The 16432-nt window shown below is 34.3% G+C and overlaps 1 protein-coding gene across 1 annotated transcript in view; it reads right to left on the bottom strand.

The window, feature by feature from the left end:
- Uxt (Uxt prefoldin-like subunit) overlaps positions 1–16210 on the bottom strand; it is a 37353-nt gene extending 21143 nt beyond the window's left edge. Inside the window, exon 1 of the mRNA XM_089097983.1 lies at positions 16127–16210. Coding sequence (XP_088954109.1) covers positions 16127–16185 — 59 coding nt within the window. The 5' untranslated portion in view covers positions 16186–16210. The remainder of the gene's footprint in view (positions 1–16126) is intronic.
- Between the last annotated feature and the right edge of the window lie 222 nt (positions 16211–16432).

Below are 16432 nucleotides of genomic sequence, written 5' to 3' on the forward strand. Positions count from 1 at the left end.
CCTTACAGCTACAAACAGTTGCGCACAGATGCTGCCCTACACTTATGACACAGTAAAATAACTCCCTTTTCTTATATCAAACATTCAAGTCACCACTATACAGGAGATCACACACAAAAGTTATTAGATACAGCTATATTTACCCCCCAAGCAAGTTTGTCAATGGCAAGAATAGTCTCCACGTTAAAACAGTGACTGCTCCCACAGTTCAAAGGATTTGCTCCAATGATATAGTCCATTTAGGGAATTTTTCTGCTTTGGCACTCTATAGGCTAAATGGCTGTCAGTTATTACCTCAGTTCTACAGTTTGGTCCCAACACTGGTAGCAGAGACCTCAGAATGCAGTGTCAGTATATTTAGTTAGCCTTAGCTGTGTTTCTAGGGGTCATATACATAAAGGTGTTCTTTCCAAAATTTTTATGGTATGTTTTTTAAGCTATTAATCATGGTTGCAGCGGTAGCTCCAACCTAGTAAAGAGCTAACAACAGCCCATAGTAACCAAAAGTTAAAAAACGCGTTTAGAAAAAAACTAAATAGTGAAAATAAAAATTGTCATCTGACACTGATTCAGGAATGATAACTATTATTTCAGTTTGTATTAAAAATAAAAGTTTATTGCGAAAAGAAATTTATGGTCATTTCGAAAAAAAGCCTGAAACCCCTTGAAAATGGCGTCAGATCAAAATTAGACGTGTAGCATTGGAATCAGCACAGTCGAAGACATTACTCAGGGAAATTACAGTCCCCAAAATTGAAAAAAAAAAAAATCAGTTTTTTTTATGGGTAGCAGTGATCTGTCTTATATTTTTTTTGTTTTTTTTTTTTTTTTCTTCCAGGGCTAGTAGTTTACCATAACATCATAGAGAGATGCTTAATGGCTCATTCAAAAGCTGTTTATCACATCTACGTGCTTTTCGAAAATTCCACCATCTGCAAGTGCCATATGGCACAAAATGGCACTACCTGTGCCATTTCTCAAGGGGTGGGGCTAGCAGGCTACAAAAACATCGTAGACAGATGTTTAATAGCTCACATAAAAGCTATTTCTCATATCTACGTTTTATTTATAAATTCAATAACCAACAACTGCCAAATGACACTAAAAATGGCACTATTGATGCCATGTCTCAAGTGGAAAAGCTAGGGGCTATTGGTCTCCCAGAACTCTTTAACACGGTCAGAACCAAGAGTAAAAAAAACATGTATAGGAAAAAACTGCCTAGTGGAAACAAATTCCTATCTGAAACTGACTGAGGAATGGTAACTATCATTTTGTTTCGTCTTAAAAGTAAAAGTTTATTGCGAAAAGAAATTTATGGTGATTTCGAAAAAAGCCTGAAAACCCTCGAAAATGGCGTCAGATCAAAATGAATCAATCATGCAATCAGTATGGTCAAAAACCTTGGTCAGGGAAATTACAGTCCCCTTCCTTAAACAACAAGGAAAATCACTTTTTTGCATAAATAGCACTGATTTGTCTACCTTTTTTTTAATTTTTTTTCAGCAGCCCTAGCGGGTTACCAGAACATCATAGAGAGATGCTAAATGGCTCATTCAAAATATATTTCTTGTATCTACATGTGTTTTATAAATTTCGTCATCTGTAAGTGCCATATGACACTAAAATGGAGATTTTTGTGCCATTTCTCAAGGGGTGGCGCTAGCAGGTTATCAGAGTTCGTAGATATATTTTTTACAGTGCAAATAAAAGATATTGTTCATATCCATGCCCTTCCTGTAATTTCCACCATCTGCAAGTTCCAAATGACACTAAAAACAGCATTTTTGGTGCCATGTCTCAAGTGGAAAAGCTGGGGCTATTGGGCTGCAGAACTTTTAAGAGTTATGTTTAATGGTTCATTTGAAAGCTATTGCTCATATCTACCTGCTTTTTATTAATTCTACCCTTCGTAAGTGCGATATAGCACTGAAAACAACACTTTTGGTGCCACTTCTTAAGTGGAAAGGCTCTGAAGTACAAAACAAGTACTATTGTAATAGTTATGTTCCAGAACCCTTAACTGGAGGTTTACAAGAACCCCGCCCGTACGCTCCACCTCCCGGCCCTAGTAAGTTTCATAAATCGTCTGTTCACTAGTAAGCTACTGCGACGTTAGCAATATACAATACCACAGTAGATTCATGTTTAATGGCTCAATTAAAAACTATTCCTTTTATTTACTTGGTTTTTACAAATTCCACCATCAATTAGATTTCACAGATGTCAATGTTAGGTAGTTTCTTGGGACAATTTGCAATGAACTCTTTGCCATGGTTGAAGCATTAGCTGCAACCCAATAAAGAGCGAACCACAGCCCATAGTAACTATAAAAGTAAAAAACGTTAAAACTGTGTTTTTTTTCCTTTTTTTTCCTTCTCAGGCCTAGCAGGTTAATAGAAAATCATAGAGAGATGCTTAAGAGCTCATTCAAACGCTGTTTCACATATATGCATGGTTTATACAAATTTCCCATCTGCGAGCACCATATGACACGAAAAAAGGCACTTTTAATGCCATTTCTCAAGGGTTGGGGGTACCGGGCAACCAGAATATCGTAGATAGATTTTTGATTGATCATATAAAAAATATTGCTCATATCTACGTTCTTCCTATAAATTCCACCATCTACAAGTTTCAAATGGCATTAAAAACGGCACTTTTGGTGCCATATCTCAAGTGAAAAAGCTGGGGATAGTAGGCTACCAGAACTATAGCTCATTTGAAAACTTTTACTTACATCTAAGTGCTTTTTATCAATTCTACCATTCGTAAGTAAGATATTGCACTGGAAACAACACTTTTGGTGCCAGTTCTTAAGTTGAAAATCTTGGAAGTATAAAACGGTATCATTGTAATAATTATGGTCCAAAACCCGGAACTCGACTTTGCAATAGCACCTCCCACATGTTCCTCCTCCAGATCCCCTTAATAAGCTACGCAATTAAAGCCCTAAAAACACCAATATATTAAATTAGATTATTAGAGGTGTGGTTCTGTTAGTACAGTGCTGGACTTCAAATTAGATTATCATTCGTTCGATTCCTGCTTGGATTTTTTTTTTCAGTCGTAGTTTGTCTCTTCTTATGATTACTTTTCAGATAATTCACTATTTTTGCAAATGTGATGCACTCATTTTTTAAAGCATATCCCGGGAAGGCTCATTTTAAACCTACTACTCATATCAACGTGCTTTTTACCAATTTTACTATCCATAAGAGCCATATAGCGCTAACAACGGCACTTTTGGAGCCACGTCTTAAGTGGAAAAGTTCAGAAGCATAAAACGGCACCATTGCAATAATTATGGTCCAAAGCCCTACTAATCTCAAAAGTAAAAGATTATTGCGAAAACAAATTAACTAAAACTCAAAGCTTTTCAACTAAAACTCTTCCAAAAATTAAGCTTGAATGATCAACAGTTTTGACTTGAGCCTTCAAACTTCACTCTGCGATAAAGCCTGTGTGCTAGTTCTAACGGCGGTAATTGAAGGGAAAGGATGTACCTTTCTAGAGGCCTTTCTGTAGTATTTACTAGGGGTATCTTATCTCCCCTAGATTTGTGATGACCAGAAATTAAATTAAAATATAAGTTTTCAACTGAAACTAAGGAGTGATATTAAAATTAAAACGAGCAGAAATTATTCCGTATAAATAAAAAAAAATATCATGACAGCCTTGTTTCTACATCAAATGTTAGTCAAAAACGAACAAAGATTAATCTTAAAAAAAAGTTTTCCGAGGAAGTAAAGAATGAAGTTGAAACTTAAAACGGACAAAAAATATTACTTCACACACTATCTAACATATATCAATAAAACTAATACAAATAAACCAACTAATTATGTTTCCCTATGTTTCTAGGATCATAGAAAACTAACGCTTTACTGAAAACACAAAATAATATAGGATTCTTGGTACAGTAAAAGCAAACCAATTAAAGACACTTTTTACGGAATAAAAATGAAGTATTTTAGAAATGTTGCTTTTTTTCGTTTAATTCGGTATCACTTCTACACAATGGCTCAGTTCAATGACTGGCTATCGTTTTGGTTCTGAAAAGGACATGTCATGATTAGTTTGTAGACAAGTTCGAAGCAAACCCATCTTGATAGCATTAGGACTATAGACTAGCCTTAGAATTTGTATCATAGCTTGAAATTCACTGTTGTATAGAGAGAAATAACTGGGTTTCCAGAGTTCATATTATATCTTATTTAATCTTCATTTCAAGTAAAACTTAAGCATATATTTTACAATTTAAGATTGTGTATTACTCACTATTGGTATTATAGCTGGCGAGACCAAAATGCTACCTGATAAATCAATCCAATATTTCTGTATACTGAAAGTTACTGATGCCACAACTGGTGTAAGACTATAAAAAACTTTAAAGATTAGTTTATTGTTGTCAGGCTACATACTCACTTTTGACTCCTAAATCAATATTCAGGTTTTTTATACTTGACTTTTGTGTTTTCAGTAAATCGCTAGTTTTCTATAATCCTATAAAAAAAGAGCAACATAATTACTTGGTTTATTTGTACTAGATTATTGATATATGTTAGATAGGGCGTGACGTAATAATTTTTGTCCGTTTTAAGTTTCAACTTTGCTCTTTGCTTCCCTCAGAAAACTATATTTTTTTTATTAATTGAATTAGGCTTGACAGCTCAATAAGGGAGAGTAATTTATATTGTCTGAAGCTGAAATACTCCAAAAGTTTCATCTGGATTTATTTTAAGCTGTTCATTTGAATACTTTTTGACTGTAGCCTCTTGAGGTTAGAAATTTTGCAGGCTGAAAATCGTTTTCAACTACATCTTCTAAATCCAGACTAGACAAAGAATAGAATGGTGGGTCAATAAAAAATGAGTTGGACTGTCTGTCCTATTGAAATATCTACTGATGCTGATTTCATCAAATGAGTGTGTTGCAAGGACGCTGATCACACTTGTAATACCCAACTATCTTACAAACTTTATCCAAAGTTGCTGTTGCTTGGTTGTGTCAGCATTGAACGGCTAGAGAATGGTGTTCAAGGGCTACGTCTACCTTCTGGTCACTCTTACCAAGTGGGCTTATGTAACATCTAGAGATATTGCCATTATTATTGCCACTAATAGAGTGGCAAAATCTTGTCATCAAACAGTTTGTGGTAACGAACTGTAAGGAGCGACCCAGCTCAATGGTAACCGAAACTCTAGAAAACGGGTTTTTGATACCAATAGATATATCAAAAGAATAAGATTTCAATGCTGATTTCAAATATATACCTTTCATCAAGTTTAGTGCAACCCATCAAAAGTTACGCGCCTGAGAAAATTTGGCTGATTTTCAAAAAAAGGGAGAAAGACCCCCTAAAAGTTATAGAACCTTAATGAAAATCACACCATCATATTCAGCGTATCAGAGAACCCTACTGTAGAGGTTTCAAGCTCCTATCTACAAAAATGTGGAATTTTGCATTTTTTGCTAGAAGAAAGATCACGGATGCGTGTTTATTTGTTTGTTTGTTTTGTTTTTTTTTCCCCAGGGGTGATCGTATCGACCCAGTGGTCCTAGAAAATCGTGGGAGGGCTCATTGGAACGGAAACTAAAAGTTCTGGTGACCTTTTTAAGTGACAAAAAAAAAATGGAGGGCAACTAGGCCCCCTCCCACGCTTATTTTTTTCCCAAAGTCACCCGATCAAAATTTTGAGATAGCCATTTTGTTCAGCATGGTCGAAAATATGATAAATATGTCTTTTAGGATGACTTAATCCCCGAAGTTCCCAGAGGGAGGGCTAAAAGTTATGAACTTTACCCAATGTTAACATATAGTATTGGTTATTGGGAAGTATACAGAAGTTTTTAGGAGTTTTTTTCTGGTAGTGGGAGGGATGGGTGGAGCGGTAGTTATATTGGAGGATCTGTTCATGAAGGAAGTTTTCATGGGGGAAGGGAAATTGCCATGAAGGGGGCACCGGACTTGCCAGCATTATTTATTGGTTATTGGGAAGTATTCAACCATTTTCGGGAATGATTTTTTCTGGAGGGGGAGGGGGCTAGAGGATGTGGTTACTCTAGATAATATTTCAGTAGAGGATTTTTCTTTGGGACAAGGTATATTTCTATGAAGGGCGCGCCGGATTTGCAAGCATTATTTAAAAAACCATCAGAAATTAAATAAAAAAAAATTTTTTTCAACTGAAAGTAAGAAGCAGCATTAGAACTTAAAACGAAGAGAAATTATAATGTATGTGAGGGGGTTTTTCCCCAAGTCAATATCTCACTCTTTACGCTAAAGTTTTTTTTTTTAGTGCTTTCAAAAGTGCGATATATTCTAATTAAACGGCCTTTGTGATTCAGGGGTTTGTGAATCAAATTTTTTTTTAACTTTTAACGTAAAGAGCGTCGTATTGACTAAGGGGAAAACCCCCTCATATACGTAATAACATATACGTAATAAAAAAAAAACAATAAAAAAACAAGCGATACGGCTCAATAGTAATCGAAACTTTTAAAAACGGAATTTTGATGTCAATAAATGTATCAAAAGAATGTGTTTATAATGCTGCTTCTAAATATATAAATTTTATTAAGTTTAGTATTACTCATCAAAGGCTACGAGCCTGAGAAAATTTACTCGATTTTTTAAAGAGGGGGAAACATCCCCTAAAAGTGAAAGAATTTTAATGAAAATCACACCGTCAGATTCAGCGTATCAGAAAACCCTATTACATAGGTTTCAAGCTCATATCTGCAAAAATCTGCAACTTTGTATTTTTTGCCAGAAGAAAAATATACGAATATAGAAGTTAGTTACGTAAGTTAATTTGTAAAGACATCCATTTAGCAAAAGAAAAGTAAAATTTTTATGCAAATAAAAGCTGCATTAACTAAAAAACGATCAGAAATTAAATAAAAAAAACAAGTTTTTTAAACTGAAAGTAAGGAGCGACATTAAAACTTAAAACGAACAGAAATTATTCCGTATATGAAAGGGGCTGTCCCCTCCTCAACGCCTCGCTCTTTACGCTAAAGTTTGACTCTGTCTCACAACTTTATTTTTTAAAACAATAAAAAACTTTAGCGTAAAGAGCGAGGCGTTGAGGAGGGGACAGCCCCTTTCATATACGGAATAATTTCTGTTCGTTTTAAGTTTTAATGTCGCTCCTTACTTTCAGTTTAAAAAACTTGTTTTTTTTATTTAATTATTAACATAGAGCAAACAGATCTTGTAGACCTTTAGAGATTACTTTGTTTATGCAAGTAATTAAGGTAATAAATATAACAATTTATAAATCTTTTAGTTGTGCCATTTTTTCTCATGTATGGGTTCTTCGGTGCAAATGAGACAAATTACAAATTCGTATCCGTAAGTTCAATTGAATCAAATTCTACACATGTTTCAAGAGACATCATGGAATGAAAAATTGAAAATAAAAACATATGTATAATTAATTTGAAGCTCTTTCCTAATATAATTGTCACTGCTGTAAAATTTAAGCCCTAGACCCCCCTCCCCTCCTGAAGGGACTATATAGAGTCAAAGGTTATATTAAAAGTAAGCTTATTTTGTTTGTTTGCATTATTTTAGTGCATATAACTTAACAATAGTTAGTACAGAATTTGAAAGTAAAAACTAATTTTAAGTGAAATAAAATTTAAAAAGTCAGTAGGCTTATGTATAGGTCCTACAAGGACCTATTAGAAGGAATAGGTTTAGTATATTCTGATAGTGTTAAAAGGCACACTGATGGGTTTAATAATGTAGGCTTATTAGCTACGAAATTTATTGAAATAAGGAAACATTTTCCTATTTTTACAGCTTAGTACTGTAATATCATTGGTCAAAGACTTCAAATTTGGGTAAATATTTAGTAGTACTAACACTAAATAAGGAAACACTACTAAATTCTGGAAACTACTTTGAGACATTCTAAGATACTTACTTAAGCAGTTCCTAAATGAAAACAATTAGATTTTACCCAGTGATGCAATTCTTATTTTATAAAATGTAGCCAATATTAATGAATAATGTCCTTGTATTTTCCATTTTTTATCGGTTTTTGGATAACTGTTAATCAATTCACCTTACTTTAATAAATTTTAGAGCTTTAAGGTCCTCTGGACCTGTTGTGCTCTTGAGTTGATGACTCCCAGTCAAACGTCCACTGCCTCTTCTCCCACTCCTTGTCAAGTTGGTACTTGAAAGACTTGATGGAGAGTCATAACAGTTGAGCCCTTCAATTGATTCCATGGGATAATGACTTCTTGAGAGGTATATTTGGAAAATTCTTGATCAGGAGCTTAACTTTGAAAGCTTCTTGGAATGTCCTCTTGGGTGATGATGGCTGACACTATTGCTTCTGATGAAGATGGTAGAGTTTTCCTTCTGAATTTTGTAAGTCAGCATCATAACACTATGCATGCGTCTGTAGACAAGGGTATGAAGCTTTAGTCACTTGAGGCAGTTCTCTTATGAAATTGACTTTAGGCTTTTCATGCACTTTGTTGCTTGCCTCGGAACATTTTTGATGATTCTTACATCTTAGCAATAAGAGGGATCAGAAATTAAAATGCCAAAATCAAGAAGGGTCTGACAAGAGCTATATACGTTTTTATCAATGTTGTTGCCTCTCAGCTACTTATGGTCCATTTCAATAGGCCAAGGATGGAGTTTGCTTAGGAAACAACATGCTGAACATGGCTGTGGAACCTAAACTTGTTGTCAATGATGACACCAAGCTCCCACTCTTCTTTCCTTTTCTCTAGATGCTCCTTTATTTTAGTGATGGGATTGAAAATTGAGTAGGTAGCCATTGGGTTATTGGGTCCAAGGTGCAAAATACAGCATGAAGAATTGAATTGAAGAAGCATGTCTTGAGTCCAATCCTGTAGCCTGTCTATGCTATGTTGGAACCTCTATGGGTTTGCAATGCCAAAAAGTTTGGCATCTTCAGTGATTAATTGCATATTATTATCCACACGATTAAAAATGTTGTTGATATACATTGGGAAAAAGGTTGGGCCTAGTTCAGTTCTATGTGGTACCCCACTCATCACTATGTAAACTGAGTAGAGTAGATTGGCTGGCCACTCATCTTAAATAAACAGACATTCTGCTTGAGGTTAGTGAGGAAATTCATTATCCAGTCTATCACAGCTAAATTGAAGCTAGCAGCAGATAATTTGAAGTGTAGTCAACTATAGGGTACCTTGTCGAAGGCCTTGGCAAAGTCTAGAAGCAATAGGTGGGACCAAAGTAATTTCGTCAAAATCCCGGGGGGGGGGGACAAAGTTGGAGCCAATTTTCCCAAATCAAGCAAAAATGACAATAAAACTGAAAATTGATAATTTGGTGCCATGAAAGAACTAAATGGTACTATAAAAGTACTATAAAGATAATTTGTAGTACTATAAGCTAAATATATACCAAAGAAAACTGATCAATTTTGTTGGACACACACACAGAGACGACACACACACAGAGACAACACACACACACAAAGACGACAGACACAAAGAGACGACACACACACAGAGACGACACACACACAGAGTTATCTTAGTTTTAACAAGATTTTTGAAGAAACTAAATATCAGCTGGGACGGGGAGGGGGGCAAACCAAGGTCTGGGAGAAGCAATTGCGTCCCCTACCCCATACCAAATTACGCCTCTGGTAGGTGGATAGACAGATAGATATATATTTATTGGAAAAAGACTATCAGAATCCCTAGTGGGCTAAATTTGCATTTCTCATTCAAAAAATACAATAAAAAAATAATAAAATAACAACTATAGTCACTGTAACAAAACACAACAGGTAACAGATCAATAATTAAATGAAACCCAAAACGAACAGAAATTAAAATAGATAACAGAGTCAAACTCCAAAAGAGCAGAAATTAATACGAGTAGGGTTCAAAACCCCTATGATGTCTAAAAGCCAGAATATAATTTGTGCTTTACTGAAAAAATTCTTTTAAATGTTTTCACTTTTATAACTTTAAGAAATCATTTATAAGGAACAAATATCAGCATATGTATATTAAACTGATAATGCACATTTTTTTCAGTAGTAAAGTACAAATTATATTCTGGCTTTTAGAAATCATAGGGGGTTTTGAACCCTACTCACATTAATTTCTGCTTGTTTTGAGTTTGACTCTGTTATCTATTTAACTTCGTTTTGGGTTTCATTTATTTATTGATACTAATTTGCGGTAGTTGTAGGCTTGGTAGATTGTTTAATTCTATTTTTGTTCATTTTTGAATTGATGGAGTTCTTTACTTTTTGTTGAAATATTTATTTAGTGGAAAAAGTTTATTTAATTAATAACAAATAAAATAACCAAATTTTCAAAAATTAAAAATAAAATAGAGCTGGATGTCCTGGAAATCCAAGATAGAACTGGACATCCAAGGACTGGATGTCCTTGTCAATAATATTTGTAATTACTTTGTATGATTCCAATAGCTTTGTTTCAACTAATCTTCAAGACTGGAAACCATGGTGTTTAAAAGGAAAGATCTTGTTTGGGTTAAATTTTTGAGAATTGAATCATTGACTATGAACTCAAAAATCTTAACAACAGCTGAAGTTAGGCTAATAGGTTGATCAGGGGAAGATGGTTGGAATAATTTTAGAAAAATAATTTGTGAAGTTGCTGAAGGTGTCTTAGGGAAGAAAGCTAGAACTGCAGCTAAGAATATTACTGAAAAAGCTTTATGTTTGATAGAAAGGATAAAGGACTTGATATGAACTAAGGAGGTGTGAAGTGGAGGTTATAGATAAAATTGCCGAGGATCTGGAAGATGCAGCTAGACGGCATAATAGTAAAATATTGTACTGGCATGTTAACAAATTGAGAAGGAGTAGTCAATGCAGAATTGGCCCAGTTAAAGATAGGAATGGGGCCGCAATTAGCGATAAGGAAAAAACTAAAGAGAGATGGGCCAAACATTTTGAGAATTTTTTTCACCAAAAAGGAGTTGAAGGAAGAGAAATAGAGGAAAATGAAAAAGTTTATGATACATTGGATGTGAAGGAAGATTTGTTTTGTGAGGAGGAATTAGCAAAAGTACTAAAAGGACTAAAAAATAATAAGGCTCCAGGCGCTGATAGGGTGGTAAATGAGTTTCTTAAATATGGTGGCTCTGAGGTTTGAAATAAGCTGCTGGAGATTATTAATATGATTTTTGAAAAAGTAGAAGTACCTAATGATTTTAGGAAAACCTTAATTAAACCACTTTATGAGAATGGTGATAAAAGTGAGTGTGGTAATTATCGAGGGATTAGTCTGGTCTCTGTAGGTAGTAAAATACTTAGTAATATGATACTTTTTAGACAGAGAGATGCCATAGACAAAGCTTTAAGAGAAGAACAGTGCGGTTTTAGAAAAGGTAGAGGATGTGTTGACCAAATTTTCACTCTCAGGTTAGTAATTGAGAAGTGCCTGAGTTTTCAAACACCTATGGTCCTCAGTTTTATAGATTATGAGCAAGCTTCCGATTCTGTTGATAGAAGAGCTTTTGTAAAGGTTTTATCCTTGTAGGGTATACCAGACAAATACATTAAAGTGATTAGTGCTACGTACAAGAATAACACTGCTGTGGTTAAGGTAGGAAATGAGTTTAGCAGCTGGTTTTGTATTAAATCAGGAATTAAGCAGGGTTGCCCCTTTATATGGATTATTTTGATGGACTTTGTCTTAAGGAGCACAGGAAAGGCAATGGGGAGGAAAAAGCCTCCTGGACTTAGATTATGCTGATGATTTAAGCATCCTAGATGAAAGTGTGAGCAAAATAAATGAAGTTTTAGAGGTTTTGCGAGTTCAGGGTGCTAGAATAGGTTGAAAATTAATATTAAGAAGACTAAGTCACTAAGGTTAGGAGCAAGTGAAGATGAAAAGGTGAAGTTGGGTAATGAAAAGATTGATCAGGTGGACAGCTTCACTTACCTTGGTAGTATTATTAGTAAAGATGGTGGGAGCATTGAAGATGTCAAAAGTAGAATAGTCAAGGCTCAGGTTCTTTTTTCACAGTTAAAAAAAAGTCTGGAAGAATAGGAAGATAAGTCTACAAACCAAGATTAGAATATTAGAAGCTACAGTGATGACAGTGGTCAAATATGGCTCTGAAGCATGGGCGCTCCAAAAAACGGATGAAGATTTGCTAGATGTTTTCCAGAGAAATTGCTTAAGGATTGATCTGGGTACCAGGATGACTGACTGTATTTCAAACAATAGGCTATACAAAAAATGTGGTTCAATACTGCTCTCAAGGGCTATAATGAAAGAAAGGTTGAGGTGGCTAGGGCACGTTGTGGTGATGAAGGATGACAGATTGCCAAAGATTGTTCTTTTTGGCCAACCTTCTAGGGCTAAATGGAAAACAGGTTGTCCTCTTCTGGGGTGGGAGGACGTCATAAAAAAAGATTTAAAGGAAATGGGAACTTCATGGGCAGGTGTAAAAAGGGAGGCTTTGAATAGATCGAGATGAAGGAGGAGCGTGTGCAGCTGTGTTGGCCTCAGGCGTCTTGGTGCTGCAGTGAGTTGTTAGTAGCAGTAGTAGTAGTTCTCAGACTTGTTTCAATCACTGTTTTTGAATACTGGTGTTATGTTGGCTACTTTTCAGTCTGCTAGTAGCTCTCTAGAGCTAAGTGATGTCTGGAAGATTCTTTGGAGGGGGTTCTGCTATCACTTTTGCAATTTCTTTTAATAGTCAGGGACACTTATTATCAGGTCCTGGCAGCTTGTTAGCATCTAACTTCTGTAAAAATTTAAGAACATTTTTAAGACAATACTGTGGTACTTTCCATTGGGGCTTTTATATTGTAATTGGGCGGGGAAGGTAAAGGACCATCAGGTTCAGTGGTGAAAGCTGAGTTGAATTGTAGGCTCAGTAAGTTAGCAAGCATCTTAGTGTTTGTAAATTCTTGATTTTGCTTTGTTATCAGCTTTTTGATGCAATGTCTATTGTAGTCTAGGCTAAAGATGTACTGCCAAAAATTGTTTGGGTTTGTCTTAGCTTTATAAACAAGTTTGGATTCAAAGTTTGTTGCAAGGTCTGTGCCAAGTTTTTAAGTTTGTTCTGGCTTTTGGAATATTTCCCTCTGTTTTGGGGGGATTGGTACTTTTTAAATTTCTTCCATTGTCCAGCATCCTATGCAATGCTGCCAAGATCCATTCTAATATTCTCATAATTAACGAAGGTCTTCTTGATGTAGAAATTTGTTAATCTGAGGAATATTATTCTGATATCTATGGTTACATGCTCACTCTTTCCAATGGGGGGCATGTATGAGGTGGACAGGAGAGCTTCCGGCCTTCTGAGAAATACCAAGTCAAGAAGGCTTGATGCTGTCCATCCCTAAACACATTGGCTGATTGACAATTTTGTGGAGAAGGGCATCATAAATGTCAAAGATTGGGCTTGTAGAAACAGATGGGATGTAAGGAAACTGGTCTCTCCAGGTGATGCTAGGCAGGTTGAATTATTATTATATTTTTTTGTATAGCTTAGGGCTATATAAAACCATTAGAGTGAAGCTAAGGAGGAATTGTGAAAACATAAACAAAACCATAAAAATGAGCAATTATAAAATTGTGTCTCCTCTTTAAAATTTTAGACAACCTACTTTTTGTTATCTTGGAAAGCAGTTGGTTTAGGAGAATCAAACTTTCAGGGATAGATCTACAGAATAGAAAATGTCCCAGAAAGGTATTTTGAAGTACCTAACTCCACTTCTTCTTCATCTATAGGGCACTGACCTTGAAAAATCTTTGTGTTATAAAAGTGAAATCTTGCAAAATAGATATTTTTATTAAACAAAGTACAAGGAAAGTATTTTTAGCATCATAACTTTACTTCATCCTAATTTATGAGGTTACAAAGACAAACAAATATATTTCATAAATATAGAAAAAAAACAACATTGATATGGTTGAAAATCCCATCAAATTACAGGAATTCCATTTTCAGAACTAAAACCAGAGAAAAAAGAAACTGAGAACTAAAAATTAAGGTATAATCTTTTTTATACAAATTCTTATAGGTATGGACCTGTCAAGTAGGCTAGGTAAATTTCTAAGACTTGGAAATCAGAAGAAGGGGTGTAAATGTATGAGCAGTCTACTACATAAGGAGACATGTTAAGAAAAAAATACTGACTTCATAATATGGAAAATAATCCAAGTTGACATATTTTCCAGCAGGAGAACCTTTATCATCACTTCTTTCACTGTTGCACAATTTTTTTTAACAACATTATGAAAAATAAACAGTATAAATGCATGACCAGTCCTGATCATAAGGAGACATGTTAAGAAAACAATTCTTACTTAATAATATCAATAATAATCCTAATTAACATATTTTCCAGTGGGAGAACCTTTACCCTCACTATTTTCCTCTTTATTCAAGTGTTTTAATCACATTTTTCAATATTTATGTCAATTCTCCAAGTCTTGAAAATCATTTTAAAACTAAAACCCAAGAGTCATCTACGGTAGCTAACCTAACCTAAATTTATCAATATTAGCCTATTTATATCTGTTTGGTAGATCACAGTGATGGTGTTTAACTTTCATATATAGAATATTTGAAAATGGATAAATTCAGTGAAACCTCTTTATATTTCATAATTTTGTTAAAAAATTGTACAACAGTGAAAGAAGTGGGGATAAAGGTTCTCCCCCTGAAAAATATGTTAACTAGGATTATTATGCATTTTAAAAGTAAGAATTGTTTTCTTAACATGTCTCTGTATCACCAGGACTGGTTGCATACTTATACCAAATATACATAGATTTGACTGTATTTATCTGTTTTCAAATAGTCTAAACATGAAAGTTAAACATCACCACTTCTATCCAAAAATATGCCAAAAATATATTAATAGGCAAATATTTATACCCTACATTTATATAAACTACCTAATTGGTTTATTTTGATTACTTATGCAAAGAGTCAGAAAAAGATAGTCTATGCAAATCAAACTCATTTTAACACAAATAACCTCCCTCCCTCTGCAGGATTTTGCCAATATCCCCTTCTTCCATAGAATAAATATCCCGAGAAAATCCCTCTCCCCTCCCCGTGGAAGACTCTTCTTTGGAAAATTCATTCCCTACGACAATTTCCTCCTTGAAGATTTTTCTCAGATGTAAAATAATGACAGTATTTTTAAATTTGAAAAGTATTTGAAGTTAAAGAGACTATGTAATACCAAATTCATAGAATTTATTGAAATATGAAATATTGAAGAAGAAATTTTTATAATTTTGGAAGTGTGCTAGATGCCATAATTCATAATTAATTAAACCGTTAATTGATCACCCAGAAAATTAGAATAGTTAGTTTAGTTTAGGTTAGTTTATGGATCTTGGGGGTTTGTTTTATAAACAATTTTCAAGACATGGAGAATGGACATAATTAATGAAAAATATGATTGAAAAACTGGAAATACAGTGAAAGAAGTAAAGTTCACTGGAAAATATGTTAACTAGGTCTAGGATTACTTTGCATATTATGAAGTAAGAATTGTTGGTAAATATTTACCAAATCATATTATTAAGTAACAACTAAAGTGAATATACCACTCATTGCCCTTTTATGTGCTCTTTACAAATACAATAATCATTTTCGCTGGAAATGAATTTTAGCCCCCAACGCCATATATAGGCTAGCCTACCAATTCAGGGTATATATTTGCACTTTGGTGAGGTGGGGGGAAAGTTTAAAGTTACCTCTCATTTACATCAGAAATAAAATTACCCCACCCCCCTAATGTGCAAACATATACTCTGAATTGGTATGTAACTCAATAATATGATTTGGTAAATAATTACCCAATTTTTTTTTACAATTATCGTTATGTAGTAGACTGCTCAAGTATTTACATCGAAGAAGGTAACAAAGTAGCTTGGGCAATACCTTGGAAAAGTAAATTTTTATCCTGTATTCATTACTAAGAGTTTGATTTTCCAAGCATACCCACTTTCCATTAAGTTAAAAAAAAGCCTGGGTATTTTTATGACCACAATTTAGACATCCTACTGTAATCTAAAATGTTTCGTTATAGTATAATAGCTATTAATGATGAGAATTGATAAATAAAAGAATGTCCAATGCTACCTTAACTGTTGTTTTAGCTGCTCATTTAAATACTCCTCTACTTTAACCAATGATTGCATTTTCAGAATTTGAATTGTTCATTTTAATTCACACTCTATGAATAAAGATTTTAATAAATTTAGATGCCGCTTTATATAAATCACTAAAGCAGGGCTCCCACGGCATCAATAAAAGGGGTTTTTCCGCCGTCCAGTTGTTAGCTAACAATGTTAGCTAACAAAAATTTGTTTGGACGGCGGAAACAGAATTGTTAGCTAACCGAAATTGTTAGCTAACAATTCGCGGAAACATGATATTAGGCGGTAA

This window comes from Artemia sp. Qi Xiang Cuo, chromosome 12, assembly GCF_049724085.1.
Source record: "Artemia sp. Qi Xiang Cuo chromosome 12, ASM4972408v1, whole genome shotgun sequence".
NCBI lineage: Eukaryota > Metazoa > Arthropoda > Branchiopoda > Anostraca > Artemiidae > Artemia > Artemia sp. Qi Xiang Cuo.